Source organism: Giraffa tippelskirchi, chromosome 11 (genome assembly GCF_054371585.1).
Source record: "Giraffa tippelskirchi isolate mGirTip1 chromosome 11, T2T-mGirTip1v1.2.pri, whole genome shotgun sequence".
Classification (NCBI taxonomy): domain Eukaryota; kingdom Metazoa; phylum Chordata; class Mammalia; order Artiodactyla; family Giraffidae; genus Giraffa; species Giraffa tippelskirchi.
In genome coordinates, this window is record NC_137285.1 from 114,386,023 (window position 1) to 114,409,946 (window position 23,924).

Here is a 23,924-nt window from a genome sequence, read left to right on the forward strand (position 1 = left end):
TTTTTATCATCTGTTTCAATTCAATATGACTAAAGATTTACTGAAACCCCTCACCCTACACCTCCCCAACTCATGTGCCAGGCACTAGAGAGATAAAATAAGCATGCTCCCCTCCTGCCCTCATGGCACACCCTTCCATCAGGGAGACAGAGAAGTAGGTTAATTATCCTTCAAGACTTCAGGCCGCTTACTGGGAAGCCTGACTGGCCTTCACCCTCCCACTCCCTCTGTGTTTCTGCAGGAAGTATCTCTGCTCCTCAGGACAAATGGAGCCCCTCACTCACTGCATAGGAATGATCTGTCCTTGTGGCGAATCAATTTTGTTTGTAAGATCTTTAAGGCTTAGGTCCACGCCTGCAGTCTTTTTCCTTGGCGTTTCTTTGGCATATCCTTGGCATTTAATGAAGCTATGGCACACAGTCAATGTTCCCCCAAAATAATGACCTGATGGATGCCTAAAATAATGAGCCCATGGGTGAATAAATGAATGAACAAGTGCATGAATATAACATGGCAAAAAAGGAATACATCAAGTGCTGCTGGAGCACAGAAATAGGAGCTGATTCTGTCTCTCTGGTCAACAAGGCCTCATGGGTGCTTAGGCCGGTTTTGAAGCCTAAGTAGGATTTACTCAGCCAATTATGAAAAAGCACACAGAAGCCTACACTGAGAAGGGTATCTGTGGAAGGGATATGGTGAAGAAAGGACAAAGCACGAAAACAGAAAGGTAAACTGAGCCGGATCACAAGGGACCAGACACTTAGCAACAAAAAGTTTGGGCTGTTTCACTCAATCAAAACAAAAAATTAGCAGAAAACCTTTCTCCATTTCTCCGAAGAGGACATACAGATGGCCAACAGGCACGTGAAAAGATGCTCAACATCACTAATTATTAGAGAAATGCAAATCAAAACTACAATGAGATAACACCTCACACCACTCAAAATGGCTATCATCAAAAAATCCACAAGCAAATGCTGGAGAGGGTGTGGAGAAAAGACAACCCTCCTGCACTGCTGGTAGGAATGTGAATTGGTATGACCACTATGGAGAACAGTTTGAAGGCTCCTTAAAAAACTAAAAACAGAGCTACCATGTGACCCTGCAATTTTACTCCTGGGCACGTGCTGTGCTGTGCTGTGCTTAGTCACTCAGTCGTGTCCGACTCTTTGCAGCCCCATGGACTGTAGCCCACCAGGCTCCTCTGTCCATGGAGATTCTCCAGGCAAAAATACTGGAGTGGGTTGCCATGCCCTCCTCCAGGGGAGCTTCCCAACCCAAGGATCAAACCCAGGTCTCCCACATTGCAGGCAACTCCTGGGCATGTATCTGGAGAAAAACATGGTCTGAAAGGGTACAAGCACTCCAATGTTCAGTACAGCACTGTTTACAGCAGACAAGACATGGAAGCAACCTAAATGTCCATCAACAGAGGAATGGATAAAGAAGATATAGTACACATATGCAATGGAATGTCACTCAGTCATTAAAAGAATGAAATAATGTCACTTACAGCAACATGGACGAACTTAGAGACTGTCAGACTGAATGGAGTGAGACAGAGAAAGAGAAATATCATGTATTACTGATATAAGGAAACTAGAGGTATTTAAAGGAAATGATGCAAATTATATGAGGAATCTAAAAAGAAATGATACAAAAGAACTAATTTACAAAACAGAAACAGACTCACAGACTTAAGAGAATTCATGGTTACCAGGGGAGATGAATGGGGGGAAGAGATAGATAGGGACTTTGGGACTGACATGCACAGTCTGCTATATTTAAAATGGATAACCAACAAAGTTCTACTGTATAGCACAGGGAACTCTGCTCAATGTTGTGTGCCAGCCTGGATGGGAGGGGAATTTAGGGGAGAATCGATACATGTATATGTATGGGGGAGAATGGATACATGCATATGTATGGCTAAGTCAATTTCCTGTGCACCTGAAATTATCACAACATTTTTAACCTGCTATACTCCAATGTAAAATTAAAAAAATAAAAATAAAAAGCTTGAGCTGTTTCATACAAAGGCAACAAGAAAACCCCAGCAACATCAAGAGTGTATAAGCAACTCTTAAAGGCGTGTGTATGTTAGTGTATGGTGTGTGTTTGGGGGAATAAAGGATGAAGAACGGGTAATTTTATAAATTTAGAATCTGAATTTTTGCATTTTCAGTGAGGTTCAGGTCCAAAAGAGTTCTCTAGATAAATTCAGGTGTTACGATGTGACACATCCCTTAAGCATTCCAAATTTATAAAAAACTTCTAATGCACAAAAAGACAGTGACAGTTTATACAGGCGTGCTTGTTTAAGCAGTCCAGAGTCACAGGATTAACTTCGCTCTGTGCCCAGTCACTCAGCTCTTTCAATACACCCTCTCGGACTTGGTCGTGGAGCACTCCAGGTCCCTCGCTGACAGTGCAGTCATCCTGAACTCAGTGTGAGGACTAGGACACTATGCTCACACAGTGACACACGTGTGTGAATGGCCCATGTTCAAACGCCAGCTAATGGGAATGTGAGCAAGTATATCAATGAACCAAAAATGTATGACACGGCTTGTTCATAAACGTCCACCCGTTCCCAGGGTAGCTGACACAACGGAGTCCCACCCCTCCAATGAGAAACCTGCCGTTTCATGGATGGCACAGGGATGGAGCAGCTGCATCACTGGTCTTACACTGAGAGGGATGCAAACTCAGGGGTCAGTTAAAGCCTCATCCTCACCCCCATCTCTGCCCCCCAAATCGAAACCCTTGTTTTATACCCAGTGCAACCTCAACAGGAGAAAGATTCTTGGCAGGAAACCGGCTGAGATAGAATAAGTATTATTCCCCCTTAGACAATACACCAGTCTTTCAAATTAACCAGTATTACGTGAGCCCCTACTGGGTGCACAACACCAGCCCTAAGCAGTCCATAAGTGCATCAAGGGAATGTAGTGGGGACAGAAGACCCCCAGGCAAAGAGAGTCCTGGACGCAAAGGCTGAAGTACCCAATTCTGCTATCAGGACAAACTTCTGCATCACTTCTGCAAGGCCCCGGGAGCTCTGAAGGAGAGCTGACCCTGACCATGTCACCTGTCACCGGACTCCTCCCTCCTCATCCCAGACATTCCTCACCCCAGTGAATGAGGCAGCTGTAGCAAGCAAAAAAGGCAAAGGGCCAGGGCTTGATTCAATCAATATTTCTGCACCTTCCCAGCAGCACTTCTGCAAGCTTGTGCGCGCGTGGGTGTGTGCATGCGCGCGTACACACACACACACACACACACACACACACACACACACACGAGGAGTTTTCAGGGAAAAAAAATAATAATGACAATAATAAAGGGGAGGGATGTGTATTTCCTTCTAGGATCTCTTCCTGCTGCAGATTCTGCTAACCCTGATAGAGGAAGAAGGAACTCCTCTCTCTAATCAAAATGCAACCCATTTCCAATTATATCTGCGACTTGCCATTAAAGCCCTTACAGTCTCGGACATTCACAATATGGATGGCTCCTCGGTCCAAATGACTAATGATGGCTTTACTTCCGGGGTGAGACTTCAGAGGCCAAAAGACCCAAAGGCAAAGCAAAGCAAACCTCACATACACACAGACCTGGCACACCAACACTGACACCTTCAAGATCACTTCTGTATATTAACCATCGTCTCTAAAAGTGCCCAAGAAAATCCCAAAAAGGATGTTCCAGGCCCTGGGGGAGGGAACCCAATCCCTCAGCCCCACTCCGAGCGATTCTTCTACTCAGAGAACCTGGCAGAATCAGCGCCCAAAGGAAGGCCATCATCTCAAGCTTCTCCCATCCCTTTCCCTGCAACTCATCACCAAGAATGTCCGCGTGGCCCCTCATCTCTCAACTGCATCCCCTCTGCTCCTCTCCAGCCCACTAACTTTGCTCCTGTCTCACAGGCAGGACCTCACCACCCCTCTCTGAACTGGGCTGTCCCCTACATCCCCACAATGCCACCACTACCAACAAGTTGGTCCTGCCAGGTTCCCAAGCCTGGAAGTACATTAGGATGACAGAGATGGCTTCTTAAGAATATTGATCTCAGCCACGATACCAGAAGTACTGAATCAGAATCCCCAGTTCATGTATTTTTAGTCAGCTTCTCCTTTGCTGTTCTACAGCCAGAGAAGTTTTCCCAGAATGCAAATATGGCTTTCATCCTACATTCATTTTAAATCTTTCAGCAGATGCCCACCCCGTCCAGAACCCAATGCATAGCAGGACACCCACAGCCCTCACCACCTGCCACTAGCCTGCTTTGCAAGCATCTGTGCAGTTAGTCCCCCACAGCTAGGGACCAACCCCAAGGTGCTCAGACACAGCAGGCTGCCTACTTCACCCCCTCAGCCACCTGGGTCCCTCTGCTCAGCAGCTTGTCTCACCAGCAATTCCATCTAAAGAATGTCTACCAGTACTTTCAAGACCAAAGTCACCAACCTCTCCCCTGGGAAACCTTGACAGCTTTCTCCACTAGGAGAAGTCACTTCCGTGTCCTCACAGCACCTCAAATGAATGTCCAACACCATACTTGGTACACTTCATCAAAATTTCTCTTAAGATATATCTCCAGCTGATCAGTAAGCTCTTTGACATTCCTATGTTTAGTACCTCTCAATACCAGATGAATTGCTGGAACTTAAAAAAATTTTTTTTTTTTTGCTAAATGCTTTCCTTTGTGGGCTCTCCTACCATTCTAGAGAGGACACGGTGCATCTGGAGAGTCTATATGGCCAAACAGTTAAAAAATATGTACGTATAAAGGATATATACGTTTTTAGAATCCCAGAGGTTTTCACTTTGAGCTCTCCACTTGTTAGCTATGTCTCAGGGTGACGTGTGTATGTGCATGCATGCAAAATGGGAATTAATGTTACCTACCTGCTGAAAGATTAAATGATCCATACAAGTACAGATGTCTCAATCCTCGGTAGTCATTACATACGTTACTCATCTGTATGCTTACAGATCAGTGGGTATCTGTGCACACACGGCTGAGAACTGTGCCTGACAAACTGCAGGTCCTCAGCTAATTGTTGAACAAACGTACACAACTATAATTAATACTTACTGCTTATATATCTGTCATTCCTGCTACACTGCACATTTTCAGAAAACAGGGGCTCTGTCCCATTCATTTCTGTACCTCATTCCCTACCTCAGCGAGATAAAATTAGTTTAACATAAAATATTAATACAGTCTTCATGACTATTAAGAAATTCATCCTTGTCTAAGGAATCACAAAGACAGCCTCAGGCATAGTCTAGATGAGACCCACAGAATGCAATAAAAAAACACAGTAGTTTCAAAACCTTCCTCCAGTCTCCAGAACCCCTGACTAGCTGGCCTCTGCTGGACCCCCAACTCAAAGTAGGGCCTATGACCTAAGAAGCCACAATCTGAGGTCTGAACTGTGACATGCACCCTTCCTCCCTAGTCTGTGGCATCACGACCTGGAGCCCCCAGCCCCCAACCCTGCTGGCCCCCAGCCCTGATGCAGCAGCTGCTCCGCCTGGGACACTGGGACATTGGATCATCAGATCGGGAGCCCAGCTTTTCAGCTCACAGCCAGTTCACCCCCCAGGGGCCTGGGGGCTGCAGTCGCTGGCCAAAGTGTCAGGTTACCACAAAAATAACAGCAGGCCTACACCAGGAAGGCGTGCAGGCCAAGTGCAGAAGGGAAGAGGCGAGAAAGAGAAAACCAGGAAAAGAAAAGCAGACATTTGCATCTGAGTTGAAGAGGAACAGGGTTTTATAAAATGTACTTTAGATTCTTAAGTACACTCTTTTAACATCACCACTGCAGCCCCTGCAATAATTCATTTATTTAGCATCCAAGCAAGAGTAGCTTATATTTATATTATACTTAACTACTTTAAACGTGCTTTTAAAAATGTTATTTTAAGGTAAGAAGGGGGTGGGTTTTTTAATCTGCTTATTTAATGCTATTTAGAAAAGTCAGATTTGGGTCAATAAAGATTTCAACAAGTATTCCCATTCAACAAATTCCTGTTATTACTCAGCTCTAATTTTCTCAAAACTACATCCAAATATGACAGAGCTAATTAGACCTAGAGAAGGAGGGACAGACCTTCAAAAAATAAAAGGCCAATAAAAAGCATGAATGCATTTTTTTTTTCCTTAAAATAAAATTACAGATCACTCTCATGCTACCCTCGTGTAGGAACACTGCTGGCTTGATGTGGTCTGACCCAGCCTGGGTACTTCAAAGTTGACTTCAGTCACCACAGAGAGTTAGCAGGTTATTGAATCTCCATCCATTGTGCTTTCATCTTGGTTTACTCCACACACAATGCCTCTTTAATTGGCTCCTCGCAACTGTTTTATAAGAGGGTGGATAGAGACCGAGCTACAAGGAAAGGATGCCCTTCTTCCATTGGGCAGGTAAACTGGAGACCAGGCAGTGGACCAGGTGGGTGAAGTTTCCCATTGTAATCTCTTACATGTGAGAGTTGCTGTGAATGCCCTGGCAGGGGAAGACAGCTAACTCTAATAGGCACCTTACCAGCCTGAATGTGGAGAGAAGGAAGAGTAAAAAAAAAAAAAAAAAATCCATATGGGGAGAAAAAAAGGATTCTCTGTTATCTTTTTTAAAAGTTAATTATGATGGAGAAAGGTTCCCCAACATCATGTTATTTTGTAGTTACCAATGTCTGTTTCATGTTAAAATATCAGGGTTACAAGTATTAAATGGTACAGCAGTGTTCTAAACAGGACTCAATTGCAAATACTTAAAAAGGGGACAAAGGGGATCTTTAAAATGATAATCCTAGTGGCAGCCAACAGCAGCTGATAGACATGCAGGTAAGAAGATTCTGTATCTTTTATTTTTTAGCTTTGAAGAAATAATAGCTCTCTTCCAACCCAACCAGTAAAAAACTTCAGAGAAGGAGCCTAATATCAGCAGAGTTTGAGCTCTATAAATGTAGAGGAGCATCAAATCAACAGTGAAATGAGAGGCAGCTTCATTCTGCTTTAAAAACAGTCAGAGTCGAGTTCCCAGAAGAGAGGACCCCATGGGTCAGAATTCACACAACTCATGCAGGACACACCACACCGTGCAATTATCCACCAGCACTGCCACTGCTAAAAGATCTTTAATAATCCTGATTTTTACCATAAAAGCTCTCATTATTATCCCAGCTCTCTTTTGCTTGTTCAGCGGGCCTGGTCACTTACAGGAGGATGAGAAAAACCCAGGGACTCGGCTCATCTTTCCCCAGCCGTATCTTCCAGGGAGTGTTAGTGTCCCCACAGCCCAATGCCACGCCACCACACTGGCCGGCACACTGGGTTTAAAATTAGACGAGCCCTGGAGAGCCACGAGTAACCTTCTGACAAGGTTAGCCGGCACAGCAGAGCACGGCTCAGCAAGGGACATTAATAAGAGGCCAAGGAGGGCCTTTCAACAAGCACATTAGGGCCTCTCGGAGCCCCTGCAGTCTGGAAGCTGGGGCCCCAGCATCGGCAGGCTAACCTAGGCTCTTACTTTTTATTCCACCGAGTCAGCAGCTTCCTTTACAGACGATAAACACAACCTTCAAAAGTATTTCTCCCTGATTAAATTCAAAATACTCGGTCGCTGATCATACAAATAATGTTTTAACACTCTAAACTGGATTTTAGAAATATAGTATTCATAGGATGACTCTAGTTATAAAGTTAACACCCACAGGTGACCAAAAGAATGGAAACAGAAACACATGTTAACTTTACCCACTGCCCTCCACCAAATAATAGTCAGGGCTAACAATGCATTTTAATGTATTTTCATGTACTATAACATTATTATTATTATTACCTATTGTGTGGTGTTCTTTTATTGTTCTTTTATTGTCCACCTAAGGTTTCACATTCAGCGTTTTCCTGAGTCCTGAAACATCCTCTGTATTCATGAATTTAAGAGGCATAGTATTCCATGCCGTGGATATACTATTATTTGACTATTTTTCCATGGTTTGACATTTAGATTTTGCCCAACTTTTCACTGTATGACAAACATCCTTATAGTGACTTCTGACAGATTCCTCGAATTCCAGGGGCAGCAAAAACTTGAAGCCACTGGTGCAGATTGGGAGCCTCATAAAGACAGGGACGGTGCCTGTCACACTGTAGTGTTTCCTGATTAAAGCAATGTGTCTCAGTACTTTCCAAACAGACACCCCTAAATTCTAACGTGAAACATTCCGAGCACCTACCAAGAGGCCAGTACCACCAAGGTCCCTTCAGCACTGAGACAAAAGAAGACAGCCAAGGCACAGATCCAACACTTCTTAACATCTGTCAAAGGTGATTCAGACGCTGCCCCTGCCAGCACCTGTTTAAAACACTGAAACACTTCCACACAGGCTGGAAAGAGTCAGGGACCCAAGCCTGACGAATGCCTGTCCCCTTAGCTCCCGCTCCTCTTCCAGTGCCCCCGACCTCCTCACTACCCAACAAGTACAGGGTAAGTGCTGGGCACACCTGGCTGTCTCCAGTGGTTTCCACTGATGATGTCCACCCTGTCTGTTAAATATTTTAAACATCACCCTTCTTCACCTACCACTTGTAACTCAGGATTTGCTTTTTAAATTTTGTTAATCCTCCCCTCCAACCAGTTCCTCAGAGACCACTGTTTAAAATCTTCATTACCATCACATCAGTGCTGTTTCTTAAATTCATTCTCTAATATTCTATTTTTAAAACTGAAATGGACAATTAATAGGAAGAACTTACCAAGATGCTGGGGGTGGAGGCAGGGGAGGGGGGCAGTTCCCACTAAGTTATTCTCTACAAAGCACAGTGAGTTGGTTCAGACAAAGACAAACATCACAATCCTGAGGGTCATGGACCTAGTAGAAACACCAGTGACACTGGTTCCCCCAAGGGTAAAAGTTATCTGCTTAAATCACAGGAGACTTGGAGGAGCTCTCAGATCCTCAATTATAGTCTCAGCAAGCTAAAGCAAAAATACAGAAATGCTGAAGTCTAGAGATAAAAGGAGTCAGTACAGCCTAACTTATACCCAGACCACCCTGGTACTGGATCGCTCTATAACACCAATAAAAGCAGCATGTGGGGCAGGGCACATTACTGCGCACTTGGAAGCACAACCTCTACCTTAGCCCCCTCTTCACTGAGCTAACTATTTTCTGTGGGAGAGAACAGATAACTAGTTCTATTATCTGTGGAACAGAGTTTCATTTCCTTCAAATGTTTTTGTCCATCCTCTACTGGGGCTGCCAGGGCAGGAACACCAGCCAGGAAAGGGAAGAAGGACAAACAAGGGGTCTGCAAAATCAGGCTTTCAAAACCAAGAAGGTGTCAGCCCGGATACGTTACAGCACTGTCCAGTACAGCCACTGGGAAGGTGGCTCAAGCTGCAGCCAGCTCCAAGACAATGTCCATCCACACCTCCATGGTGGAAGAATATACTCCAAACTCCAAGTCACTACAGGGGCTAAGGCTTCTTTGCCAAATCAGTAAAATTCTAATTGATGGGTATAAAAATATTTTTGGTTCTTAAAATCAAATATAATGGCTAAAATTTAAGGAAATGCCTTGCAGTAGTAGATGGAAATAATATTCAGAGCTAACATTTATTCCTCACTACTGTGTGTGAGGAACAGGGTTTAAGACTCTACTTTTATTATTTCTTCTAATCCTCATTACAACTCTATTAGGTAGAGATATAATATTACCATATCCATTATTCAGATAATGAAGCAAATAAGGCTTAGAAACAGTAAGTCTTTTATCCACAGATGAAATAGAAAATCCAGATCCAGATCTATCGCACCTTGAGTTCAAGGTCTGTCTTTGTGATAGAGTGAACCTCGCATCACTGGAGGTAATCAAGGAGCAGCTGAGCAATCTCTTAACAGGGATGCTGTGGAGGGAACTAGAGTAGGAAGCATGTCAGAGAAGGTCCATTCCAACCCCTGATCTATGACAGATGAAAACAAATTGCCTGCTGTATGCTGGTTAGCAGGCATGGGACATGAGGAGTAGGAGAGAGCCAATAAATGAAGTCAGCACACTTTTAGAGTCGCGATAATGGATAGACACTCTATTTTTCTGCTCACAATAAAAAGCAGCTAAAAAGCAAGGTCACTGGAGAGTGTCCAGACTCTTGGCCACTGGGACCCCAGCAGAGCTGGCCTAGCAAGCAATGATGCCTCTTTCTCCCTCTCCAGAAATGCAGTGGCACAGATGAGACCCTCGCTACTGAAGGACAGGGAAACAGCTCTGACTCTTGCACCTGAATTTTTTTTTCCAACACAAAGCTAGTATTTATGGTGAATTAACGACTCAAAATTTGTACTGGAAAATATCAAGAACATAACCAGAAAAGGAAATGAGTCAACAAGTCACACAGGAAGAATAAGCATATGACAAAACATGCATCTTCACCAGGAGGGAGAAAGGATGGCAAATTCAAGCAAATTTAAAGTGTTATTTTAAACCTCCTAATCAGCAAACCTTAAAAGAGCAATAACATCTGTAGTGAATATGACCCAGGAACTATCCTAGAGGTATTAGGGATGTGAAGATCCAAATGGCTATACTTACTAAGAGTCTCAAAAGGCTGAAATTCTTTGACCCAATAATCCTAACACTAGAAATTTATTAAGAGAAAATCCCATGGGAGAAAAAAATCAGAAGCACAAAAATCTACATGATAGAATTGTCTATACTACGATAAACGGCAGAATGATTAAGAAAACCACAACACAAATGCAAAGGAAAACTGTGTGTTCATTTACAAGAAAAATCAAAAAGAATAGACAAACAAAGGAAAGTTTCTCAAAGCAAAATACAAAAATATAAATTTTTTAAAAGCAAAATACAAAACTGTGTGTATATGTATTATCTACAAAGTTGTGTGTATATATGTATATGTGTGTATACATATGTAATTACAACTCTAACTTTATGCATATTTCTACAGAAGTGAAAAAGAAAACTGTTACTGTTAGGAGGGTGACATTATAGGTTTTTATTTTACACTTTTTATGTTCCATTGTTTTGTAATTTTTAATAAATTATTCTGATTTTCTTTAAGAAAATTTAAGTAAACTCAGATACAAGAGATATTCGAGCACCTAAATACAAGAAAGCTTGGAGGTTGGGCATCTGTGAACACTTGAACCCCGTTTTACCACTAGGATCCACCCAACCAATCTCAAACTCCACATCTAGTCTTCACAACCTCCGAACGCAGACACAATGCACAGATTATAGCCGACTTTAGGTAGACCTAAGGACTTCAAGTTCCTCTAAACATTTCAGGAGCAATAATGGCTAAAACTTACAGAGTATACGTTCTATACCTGACCGTATTCTAAGCAGTTTATCTGTCAATGCATTTAACCCTCCTAACAACACTATAAGAAAAGTACTATCATTATTACCATTTAGAAACAAGGAAACTAAGAGACAAAAGCCAGGATCTGAACAGTCTGACTGCAGAGTCTAAACCGATAACTACCCAACTTGATTGTGTGAAGTATAAACAAGTCTCCCAGCTGCTGCTCTGCTGGTCCTCTTTTCTGAAACGTCTTCCCTCCCCTTAGCCACCTATAGACTTGCCACACATACTTCAGAGGCCAACTCAAGTGCTACCTCTTCAGCAAAGCCTTGCCTGGCTCTCATGCCATCTGCTATGTTTCCTCTCACGTCTCATGGAACTTTAAACACACAACCACCGTTTCACTGATACTGCTTAGTAATTGCCCAACTCCACCTTCCTCATAGACGACAAGTTTGGGATGGGGAGCAGACAGAGGTAGTCTTTGTCTTATGGGTCACTAGCCCAGACAGCAGGTAACATGTAATCAAAGAGGGAGGGAGAAAGAGAAAAGGATGGATGGGTGGCCAAAAAACTGCATGAATGACTACTCATTAAAGGCAGGAGAGAATGAATTCATGTGTTGGTGGGTGAATATTTCACACATGCTTGGGGTTAAAATAAAATATGGCCTTGAAGAGTATTCATCCTCAAACAGGAAAGAAATCCACTACAACAAGGATAAACCTTGAGGACATTATGTTAAGTGATATTAGGTCACAAAAGGACAAATCTACATCCACACATTCTAGTTTGCATGGGGGCTCATTGAACCAGCTCCTTCACATACCAATGGACAACAGTACTCAGATATTCTAACTTGAAACTGAAAAAAAGGTGGGGGGCAGGGAGCAGGAGGGGTGGGACGGGGCGGGGAATTCAACCGCAGAGGATGGCCAGACAGGTTCCTACTCCTCCATTAGAAAAGGGGGGATTTGTGTGTGCGTGTGTGTGTGTGAGTGTGAACAGCTTATTTCCAGAATTTATACCCCTCCCTTCCAGAGGTACAGCTCCGTGCCCATCTTCCAATACCCAGACTGAGACCCAGGTGCCAGGCGCAGCACAGGGGCTTAAACACATCGCCTCTTCAAATTCTCTTGAGGTCAAGGGAGTATTTTCTTCTTTGCAAGAACAAAAGTTTAAACTGCAGTTTGATCAATTCGTCAGGCACCTATTCTTCAGGCTAAAATTAGAAAACATTCTTTAAAGGCTGATAAATCTTTATCAATACTGAGGGGTCAGTCCAAAAGGCAGGGGAGCTAATTGCTGTTCTTTGCCTAGACCATTTTCCCTTCTTCAAGGCAGCTGGTAGCTGTACTGAATTTCCTCTGCAAGTGTTTCTGCCATAAAAATTACTTCACCATCCCTAAAACTGTTCTGCTGCACATACTTCCAAGTCTGGTGCATGTCTCCCAGAGGAGAACAAACTTTTGGATTTGCTACCGAGCAAGTGTGTTTTCTTTACACTCCCCCACCACCCTCCTAATTACTGGGCAAACTATGAAGAGCAAGGCTCATCCACTCTGTAACTCCACTATGCAAAGCATATAGGACCCAGCTGAAGAGTATAAATGACTTCTAGCATGAAGCTGACTTTAGGACACATGTGCACATTTGAGCTACTCACAGCTCCAACCAGGTCACACTGAAATGAAAGTAAAGACTGTCAAGGTAAGAGATACACCTGCCTGTGTGTTTCTGGAAACCCTCAATCGGTAAGCAAAGTCCTCACATGAATGTTAGGTTTTATTCTTACTCATTCACAAAAAATCATAGGTAAAGGACACTTGAGGATCTGAAATAGAGAGGACTGACAGTCAGAGGACATTTTTAAATGGAGATCATGATTACTTTGTCTCTCTCTCCCTTGTTTTTTTTTGCTTAGTCTTGCCTCTTTAGTCTAACTCTTTAGATGTGTCAACACTAACTCTGATGACTTAAATTTCTGCTGGGAAAGATAAGACAGGACAATAATATAACCTTTAGCAAAAGAATTTTCCTCATCTATAAACAAGGGAGTCGAAACAGGACTTTAAAGTAGCTGTCAAAAGTAGGATTCTATTTCTACTCCACTCAGCTGTCTATGCAACAAGCAGACTTCTGGCCCAAACGTGGGTGGATTGTCCAACATTTGAATCTTGTTAAAGTCTCCTAAAATATTATTGACCACATCATTCATTCAGATACACATATGTGTGTGTGTGTGTATATATATACACACACACGTATACACACACACACACACACACATGCACATTCTGACAGCACTGTTGCTTCTGAAAGAAGCAGACTGTGACAAAATAATAAAAAAAATAGTGTTTATAATTCTGTCCAACCATTTCTAAAGGCTTTTAATATCTTTTAAGAAAATTATGGGTAAATTTTAAAAAGAAAATACATTCTCATGTATAACAACTCATTTAAAAGAGAAGTAAAAGCTTCATTTGGCTGTCTTATCTCAAAGAAATACTTCTTGCTTCCCTTTCCACCCCTGCTTTACCTATGAAACTACTCCGTGAATGAACAGGAATCAAAAACCCAGGTTCCAGCTGGAGTCCATCACATTCCATATGACCATTAAAATTGATAAAAATTTCCTATTTACTTAATATGTTCAAGCCCCATTCAATAAGCTTGAGGATTATACCTTCATCTGAAACTCAGAATACAGTGATTATTCAGACACTGAGATTTTTGGGGTTTAAAGAATAATCACTGATCAATCGTTATCTTCCAAAGAAGAGAGATAACCACATCGATCCCACTTTACCATTAGTTGAATTCAACAAAGTATCTAAAATCCTAAACACAAATAATATTTCCAATTCCATGTGCCTTCTTTAAATTGAATTATTTCTATTTTAAGATGTATTGCTATTATGCAATCCTGTGTTTCCTGAAAAGTTTGTTCTAGGTAGGGCAGTGGCACATCCACGTGCACTCACACACAACACACACAAAGTCTAGAAAAAAAAAATCTCTTTGGTCTTAACAGGCTATAAGTATGTTCACATACTCCAGTTTTGAACAGAAATAGTACATAAGAAGAAAAAGGATACATTTGGAATTCAGGATATTACATACAGATTTAAAGAAATCTGAGAGGCAGGATGATATGGGAGAATGGCACGGAAGCATGTAAATTATCATATGTGAAACGAAAAAAAAAAAACGTCAGTGTCATACCAAAAAAAGAAAAAGAAAAAAAAATAAATCTGAGAGGCAATTTGTCAGAGTAAACAAATATCATAATCATATTAACTAACATTTTAAAGGAGACTGTGTTCACAGTTCACACATACTGATACAGTGCTTGAGGGACTGCCTTACTCCCTTCTGTAGAAGTGCAGATAAAGCATGGCCTACAGAGAAACGTTTCCTACTTCCCTCCTCACCCCTGCTTTATGTAGGGCTGGAACACAGAAGTGTTAGGTACCTGGACTGCTCAGAGTTTATTTCGGTGTCATAAAACACATACAAGCATTTGTTCAATTAGCCTTAAACAGGCATGTGGCCAACTCTGGGCCAGGCTTTGCGCTGGAGAGATAAAGATGAGTAATAAATACCCACCCCGCCCTCAAAGATCTCACAGCCCAGTGAGAGACAGACACATCAGCTGAAACCCAAGAATCCAAAACAGTGCATAGCGGAGAGTAGGTGCTCGAAAAACACAAAGCAGGTTTAGGAGTCAGGGAGGGCAGGCAAAGATCTACCCGAGGATCTGGAGCTGGGTAGGGAGCCTGACTTGAGTGTGGAGGGCTGGGCTGGAATGCACACTCCACCACTTTGCTGCTGTACCAGGGCAACATGTGTAATGTGGTCACGCCTCGGTGTCCTCATGTGCTCCCTCCCAGGGTAGTGATGAGCTAACATACAGGGAAATGCCTGGATTGGCAAACATGTTAACCCCATCTCTGCCCAATGGCAGCCCCTGGTCTGTGGCAGGGACCAGGAATGGCAGAGAACCACTGCAGGAGGAGATATTTTTTTTCCTACTTCTTTCTCTCCCTTTTCTAACCCTTCCTGCTAAACCTCCTTTCCCCGAAGTTGACTCAGAAGTCTCAGAGTGAATGAACCAAAAAAGGAAGTGGGAGGAAGAGAGAGGGAAAGAGAACCCTGGCTAACTATGAAGAAAAGATGGCCATCCTTTGGAGAGGAAACCATCAGTAGTTCTAAACTAGAAAAGGGAAAACACAAAAACCAGTGAAAAACTGAACCAGATACCTAAAACATTTCAAATTCTGCTGGTTAAACTGCTTTTCTGGATGGCCTCAGACTCTCACCAATTAGCTGGAGTTATTTTCTTCCCATCTCCCTGTTTGAACTTCCTTTACTAAATTAAAATAATTGCAGCACATTAACATTTAATCAACACAAAAGAGTAAACCAAGCTCAAATACAATTTTAGATCTTTCATTTTTTTTTTAAATAAATGGCTGCTTATTTTTGTATATCTAGCGATGAATGCACACTTGTTTACATCTATATGTACATGCACACATATATATGCATTATTCAAGTAGGTGTGCATCTATATACAAATATAAACCAGCCTCCTTGTAGTTGAGGGAAGTGTGACAGATACCAGCATGTACGGGGAGGCAGCGGGAGAGATAAATTGAGTGTCTACCCCAGAATCATACAACCTCACCTTGCACCAAAAACTAAGGTCACATGCAATGAAGAAGTCATGAAATTCCCAAGAAGACCAGGGCTGGAGGTGCTCGAACTCCAGGGTCTAGACCCAGTCCCTAAAGAACCTCTCCCTCTTCCTGGAGGAAATCTTGCCTTTTAGTAAACAGGGCCCTGGTCCCAACCAGGAGAGCTGAAACTGCTGGGGGGGCAGAGTTGGGGTGAGGAGCAGGGGCCCCAGCGTTGCCTTCACGCCTGCAAAAGCTCACTGCCACACGGAGGGATCTGGAACCCTCACACTGCTGTCCCTCCATTCTCATGAGGTTAAGAAATGCTGCCAAGTTCACTGCCATCTACCTCAGCAGGCCTTTACTTAGCAGCAGCTATGCTCCAAGCCCAGCACTCAGACCTCACTTCTCATGGCACCATCTCACGTGTGTTTCACAAAAGCAAGGAGGCAGTATTACTCTCCTTTCAGAGGTGAGGAGTCTGAGGATCAGAAAAGCTGATGAGGGGCCAAAGGCAGAGACCATAGCTGGTAAACAGAGGAGGCCCCAAGCCACTTTCACATCATAATGACTGGCCCAGGGCAGAATCTGAGCTGCTGGGCTCTAGTCTCCCTCCAACTCTAATCTAAGGGGAATCAACGGTGAACAGGTCTTACCTTTGTGAGCCTTAAGCTTAATGACTATAAAAGGAAAAAGAGAAACCAACTTTTTTTGCACCTTGCAAGACAGTCAGATAAGAATCCTCTCTGTGATCATGATTCAGCTCAGTTCTCAGAGGTTGCGTGTTGGTTTCCCATCATCAGCTCTCTCAGCAAACCACATGGTCCCTGTCCCCTGCCATTGCTGTTCTCTCAACTCAGGTTTTCACGGCCTCAGGCACTCACCTACTGTGCCCAGAGGAATCCCTTCACCGCCTGCCTTCCTGGAAGACATGAAGATCCTTCTCAACAATTAACTCCAGCCCAAACGAGCAATGCTTGAGCAACCTCAGAGGTCTCTATGCTTATCTTTACTACATCTGATACTCAGGTTTTATTCTCTTCAACCCCACTGTAGGCTCCTCACCTAGAGACCCAGGCTTGACTTCTCTAATATTTGTCATCACTATGACACTACCACCAAGCCTTCGTCCCTGGAGAGAAAGCCAAACAAATATCCATATGTCAACATTTTTTGGGTAACTGCTAGGTCACATAAAATAAAAACTGAAGTAGGAATTAGGTTTTTTAAGAAAACTAATGTGATATGGTCTCGGCCCCAAACAATTCACAACCCAGTGAGGAAGATGGAGACATAAATGACTGCTGGGATCTGCTGAATCATTTGACACTGGAATTTGCCAGTGACTGGGAGTTGGAAGGGACAGTCACTCTGAAGGATGAGAGAGTCTGCTCCTGATACTATCTCAAAGGATATGATGACCGGCTGACTTTAACAAGGTAGAAATTTAATAAGGATAAATGTCAAGTCATGCACTTAGGTCCAAAAAAAAAAACCACTCACAAGTATAGCATAGAGAAGATCACATGAGAAAGTCTTAAGGGATTGGGTTGCCCAAAAGCTCAATGACTCAGTGTGATGAGGCTCCTATAAAAGCAAATGCAGTATCAGGCTGCCCTTAGAATGCTGCATTCACAGTAAGAAAAGTGAGATCTCACATCTGGGTCCCAGCAATCATACAGGGATGAACAGCTAGAAGTGTGCACATTTCAGCAAGTTGACAGGAGTGTGACACCATGTCCTAATAGGAATGAGGATCGTGAAGCTGGAGAAAGAACAACGTACATGGCTACAAGAGCCATCTTCAAACTAGTCTTGGACTTTACCATTCCGCTCCCAGAAATAGACAACAGAGATATAGTTGACCTAACCTATAGAGGCACTGACATTAACCCAAAAGCAGGGGTTTAAAATATGAGAGGGAATAGGCAAAATATCTGATGAAACTGAATATATTACCTATCTCATTATAAAATAATGTTATCAACTGCAATATCATAAACAGTTATTGATAGGAAAGAAAATTCTATTTATAAGGAAAAGAAAATTACAAACTACTATACACAAAGAATATGATTGATTTTGTAAAAACAGCAACATACACATACATCAAACACTGCACTAAAAATGGTCTGGAAGACAATGTGGTATGAAGCTCACAACACTGATTACCTATGAACAGCGAAGTTATTGATAGTTTCCAATTCTCTTTTTTACTTCTCTATATTTTGCTTCACAATATATTCTCAAAGTTTCATAGTGGACATACACTGTAAATCTGGGAAGAAAAACTCTCATAAATGTTTCAAAAGAAAATGGTCTATCTAAATGCTCTAACATATAAAAAGAGGAATTAGGCTTGTAACTTAAGCAGGAAAGGGGGGATTGGGATTAATGGGTGAAGATTCTAGGAGACCTTATTTGACTCAATATAAGACAATGGTCTGTGAGAGAAATAAACAGTTCCACTGTTATAGTGAGCTCTCCATCAAAAAGGCTGTGCCTCTAGAATGTTTTCAGACTATTTGGGGATGTACTGAAGGGAAAGCCTCCATGGTGTACAGGGTTAGCTTCTCCTAAATCTATATACTCCAAATCCTTTAACACTGCTCAAGTCAACTATGCTGCAGAATCCATAATACTTCTATTTCACTCTCTATATCAGTTCACATTCTCATTCAAGCTTTTAGGATCTAGTTCTCTGTTCTCTCACCACATCAGAGCCAATGGAGTACAGCTCAAAGAACATCCAACTGGGAATCAAAGGTTCAGATCCCAGCAGTGGCACTGGAAAGAACACAGCCTTGGACAAGTCACAATCTCTAGGAGTCTCAGTCTCCACAACTGTAACATGGCAGTAAAATGTATACAACCTCACAAGGTAAAGCTGACATTTCAAGATAAAGCCTGTGAGACTGCTTTATAAACAATAAAGTGCTATACAAGCAAAAGACAATACATTCCTGTCATGAGAGCGTATAAGCAGAAGTTGGATGGGCAGTTACAGGGATCCTATTCCACTGGAAGCAGAAAACTTTAATTCCGAGATCATATGATTCTACCTTGTTGTTCAAGCATCACCTCCACGAAGAGGTCCTCCACTCCTTTCAACTTTCTTCTGACTTCTTCTGACACCACAAGGTACAACAGCGATTGCTTTTTCTCAAACTTCTAAGGCTGAGTCTTGATTTTTCACTATGACGACATTTTCTTGAGACAAGGACCAAGGCTTCCATCTTTATCCTCAACCCCTAGTGCTGCTGGTAATTCACAAATGACTACTGGTGATTCAATTGAACCTTAATAGAACCCCTAGGGCTTCTCAGGTGGCTCAGCAGTAAAGAACTCACCTGCCAATACAGGAGACACAAAAGATGTGAGTTTGATGCCTGGGTCAGGAAGATCCCCTGGAGGAGGAAATGGCAACCCGCTCCAGTATTCTTGCCTGGAAAATCCCATGGACAGAAGAGCCTGGCGGGCTACAGTCCATGGGGTCGCAAGGAGTTAGACATGACTGAACATGCACTCCAGCTCCAACACCCCAGAACCCCTACTTAAAGTATAGCCTATGGACCAGCACTATTGACATCAATATGGAAACATGTTACAGTGCTGATTCCCTAGCCAAGCCCCAGCTCCACTAAATCAGAACATGCATTTTCACAAGATCCCCAGATGATTCCTATGCTAACAAAGTGAGGCTGCTGCTGCCGATGTACAGACTACCTTCAAGAAGCAAGGGCCAGGGGCACGCTCATTCAGCAAGATGTCTCTCCAAAGCCCAGCAAAAGGACTGACTCACCTTCTCACTCGTTTATTCAGTCATTCGCTCACTCAACAACCATATATTATGTTCCTATACCATGCCAAGCACTTTTCTAGGCACCAAGTCTGTTCGCACAGATGCAATTGAATACTTCAGTTCAGTTCAGTTCAGTCACTCAGTCGTGTCCGACTCTTTGCAACCCCATGAACCACAGCACGGCAGGCCTCCCTGTCCGTCACCAACTCCCGGAGTCTACCCAAACCCATGTCCATCGAGTCGATGATGCCATCCAACCATCTCATCCTCTGTCGTCCCCTTCTCCTCCTGCCCTCAATCTTTCCCGGCATCAGGGTCTTTTCAAATGAGTCAACCTTCGCATCAGGTAAGGATCCTCTAATACTAGAGAGAATGGCCCCATCCAGCTGTCTGACCACAAAATCCAGCTAAAAACAATTTAAGTGCCTCTGAATTCCAGCTCCTCCAACCCTGGCCCAGCGCCTCAAATGCTTTGCAGGTGTCAGGGCTGATATCTCTTCACAAACCACGGAGAACCCACCCACACAACAGCCACAGCTCAATGGTTTGGGCACAACCCCTTTATATTTCTGCAGGTGTTACATTCCAAAAATACTTCTTCTTACAAAGTATGGCAGGAATTCTACACTGAGGAAAGAAAAGATGTTCAAGAAGGGCCTGATTTTTCCCGAGGGACAGAAGAGACTAAAACCTCTCACAGAGAGGTTTACATTTTTAAAATGTATTTATTTTATCAACCACATGCTCGCAAGTCAAATATCCCCTCAAAGACATTTTGCAGACAGAGATATTCTGGGAACATACTGGAGGCAGCTTATTTATCCGCCGCTATTATTAAGACTAGCCCGAAGGGATGAGTATCAGATGCTATCTCCCGCTGAAATGACAGTCTGCCCGCCTGCCACCTCGATGCCAGGTCACAGCTACTTCATGCCCCCAAATAGCCCCTGCTTGGCCCTTAAAAGACTGCCTCTGCCCCACCGGTCTTGCAAGAGGCTTCCAATTAGCCCAGGTCACTCCCAGTGGGGAGGGCTATCAGTTTGCTCTAAGAATTCTGCAACATCTTTGGGGTCTGTAAACTGACAACAGAAAATGTAATTAATATACAAACACGATACTCATATGGAATACTGCCACAGTGCTGGAAACCCTCGGGGGCTGGTAGGATCCCAGGCAAACTCAGTTCTTGGATTTTATTGTCCAAAAGGGAATTATAAGAAAGCATACTCCGGTCAGCTGCAACTGTCTCAAAGCTCTCTCCTTTGCCATTTTTAACCAAATTATCCTTCTGGTCACAAGATGTAGCAATTAGGAAAGCTTTCCACTTCTCCTGTAGTCCTCTCTACCTTAGACTAGCAACTGTTTCCTTCCCCACAGTGAGCATCTTGGGGTGGGGGCTGGCCTCCTATTCAGTGCAGTATCTCTGGAGCCCAGAAGATAGATACTAGGTCTTCAGTAAATACTTACAGAATGATGACAATTCATTCATCAAGCATTTAATGAGTGCTGAGTTTTAGGAATAGAATACTAAACACCCAAAGATGAAAAAGAAAGAAAGAAATGGTTATTAGCTCTTGTTGACCTTTGGAGACTAAACAAAACAAGAAACGCGGACTATAAAAAGCCTGGATGCAAACTCCAGTGTGAGAGATGAGGGAATTCCTGGAGCAGAGCAAGCCAAGTGCAACAGAGATGGAATTTTCTTATCCACGGCATGTCACACAGATCCACCCCCAGTCTGTAATTCACTGTGTACTGCATGCATTTCCCACACTCCAGCCTCTTACTCTGCGACTGGCCAAATTTCTCATCTGCCTTTTAAAACATCAGTATATAGTGTATGGGATATCCAGTCTTCCCACCAACCTGTCTTAATATCAGGAGGATCACAGCTCATACCACGGTGCACTTCTCAGAGGCATTCTGACTTTATTCTCAGGTCCAGCTGTAGGGCTGCTAGTGCCACATTAGAGAGAAGGGCAGGGGCACGCAGGCTTGCCACAGGCTGTACCCCTGGACCCGATTCACATCTCTTCTGAATCCTGTGTTCTCATCACCGACCCACTTCCTCTCCCAGGTGCCTCTCTCCGCCCAGCACCGCTGCCCAACAGAAACACAACATGAGCCACACACGTCATTACACACTTCCTACTAGCCTCATTAAAAAAGGAAAAAAGAAATGTGAAATTAATTTCAGTAACCTCTATTAACCCAGCACACCCAAATATTATTTCAACCTGTAATCAATATAAAAAAAATTGCCAATGAGGTATTTCACCTTCATTTTTATTACCAAGTCTTCAAAGCCCAGCGGCCACTGTACACTGATGGAGCAACTTAATTCTAGGTGCTGAATAGTACTGTGGCTAGTGGCTACAGACTGCACGGGGTGGACCTATTGCGAGCACTTCTTACACATGCTTGAGGCTCAGGGAGCCTAACACCCGTTGTTTCTAAGTACCTAAAGGACATACATAAAGCCTTTCCAGTGGCACCAGTTCCTGCTGGGTGTGAGTTTGGGGAGACCCCAGATTTCAGCTGACATAGCTTCTCCATGTTTCAGTGACTTTCGGCTCCAACCTTCAAGTCTCACTGTAGGCACCACTCCTTTAAGGAAGCCTCTGTGGCTATGCCCCCGACAGAGCCCCCAAAACCTCACACCTTCAAACCCTAACCTCATACTGTGAGTGCCTGCCCCTCCCTATTACCCACTACTGGACATTCCTTGAAACAAGACTCTTTCATTCATTGCCCAAGCTTTATCTCCCAACATAGCACTGCCTCAATAAATATTTGCCAGATGCATGGACGGATGGTTGGATAAATGAATGAAATCCCTCCTAACACAAAATCTCTCTCTCTCCAGGCCATAGTTTTCTCCTCTATAATATCTCCATGGTTCCTTCCAGCTGTGAAAGTCGACAAGGCCATGGAACAACTTGCGTTGCTCACGCCTGGGTCACAATACCAACTGGGGCACTTACCCTGAGCCCGCATCGCACAACCAGCTTGACTAGCCATCTGACACAGGAAGGAACACTCAGACTGCCCTTGAGAGGTTATTTCTCTGGACCAGTGCAAAAGGGGGCAAAACAGATTATTTTCAGGTCTTCAAAAAGTATCCTATAAACTTCCTGCTATTCTAGAGAAATACAGAAACATCTATGTTCTCTCATGTACATCTTTCTTTTTTTTTTTTGGCTGCAACTAGAAGCATTTAGGATCGTAGTTCCCCAACCAAGGATAGAACCTAGGCCCCCTGCCATGGAAGCGAGGAGTCTTAACCACTGGACTGATAGGGAAGTCCCTCTCATGTAATTCTTGAATAGCTTCCCTAGCCAATCATTTATGTTTCTTACACTGCTGTTCTTTTTCAGTTGCTAAGTCAGGTCTAACTCTTCGCAACCTCATGGACTGTAGCGTTTCAGGTTCTTCTGTCCTCCGCTATCTCCCGGAGCTTGTGCAAATTCATGTCCATTGAGTTGGTAATGCTACCTAACTATTTCATTCTCTGCCTCCTCTTTCTCCTCCTGCCTTCAATCTTTCCCAGCATCAGGGTCTTTTCCAATGAGTCACCTCTTCCCATCAGTGGCCAAAGTATTGAAGCTTCAGCTTCAGCAACAGTCCTTCCAATGAATATTCAGGGTTGATTTCCTTTAGGATTGACTGATTTGCTCTCCTTGCTGTCTAAGGGACTCTCAAGAGTTTTCTCCAGCACCACAGTTCGAAAGCATCAATTCTTTGGCACTTATCCTTCTTTATAGTCCAGCTCTCACACCCCTACATGACCAGTGGAAAAACCATAGCTTTGACTATATGGATCTTTGTCAGCAAAGTGATGTCTGTGCTTTTTAATATGCTGTCTAGGTTTGTTATAGCTTTCCATCCAAGGAGCAAGCATCTTTTAATTTCTTACATAGAAAATGGTTAACTTTTGCCCTTAATGAATGAGTATCATTAAAAGATCACAAGGTCAGGTTTCAGACTCCAAAGTCCTGGTTTTCATCGCCATTGCTAGCCACTTGGTCATCAATTTCCTTATCCATAAAAGAGAGCAACAAAATAACCAGATCACAGAGTTGCTGTCATGGCCAGAATGCC

General features: G+C 43.1%; 1 protein-coding gene across 12 annotated transcripts in view; it reads right to left on the minus strand.

The window, feature by feature from the left end:
* TEAD1 (TEA domain transcription factor 1) overlaps window positions 1–23,924 on the minus strand; it is a 267,595-nt gene that overhangs the window by 191,042 nt on the left and 52,629 nt on the right. For 3 of the 12 annotated variants that reach the window (XM_081543110.1, XM_081543104.1, XM_081543107.1), the window contains exon 1: window positions 7,229–7,329. The exons of 7 other annotated variants lie outside the window; for them this stretch is intronic. Coding sequence is in view for 2 of the 5 variants with exons in the window: in XM_081543099.1 (XP_081399225.1) it covers window positions 7,167–7,181 (15 nt within the window). In the remaining 3 variants the exon portion in view is untranslated. Of the gene's footprint in view, window positions 1–7,166; window positions 7,330–23,924 lie in introns of those variants that run through there. 2 more of the 12 variants (XM_081543099.1, XM_081543100.1) reach the window with 2 other exon arrangements.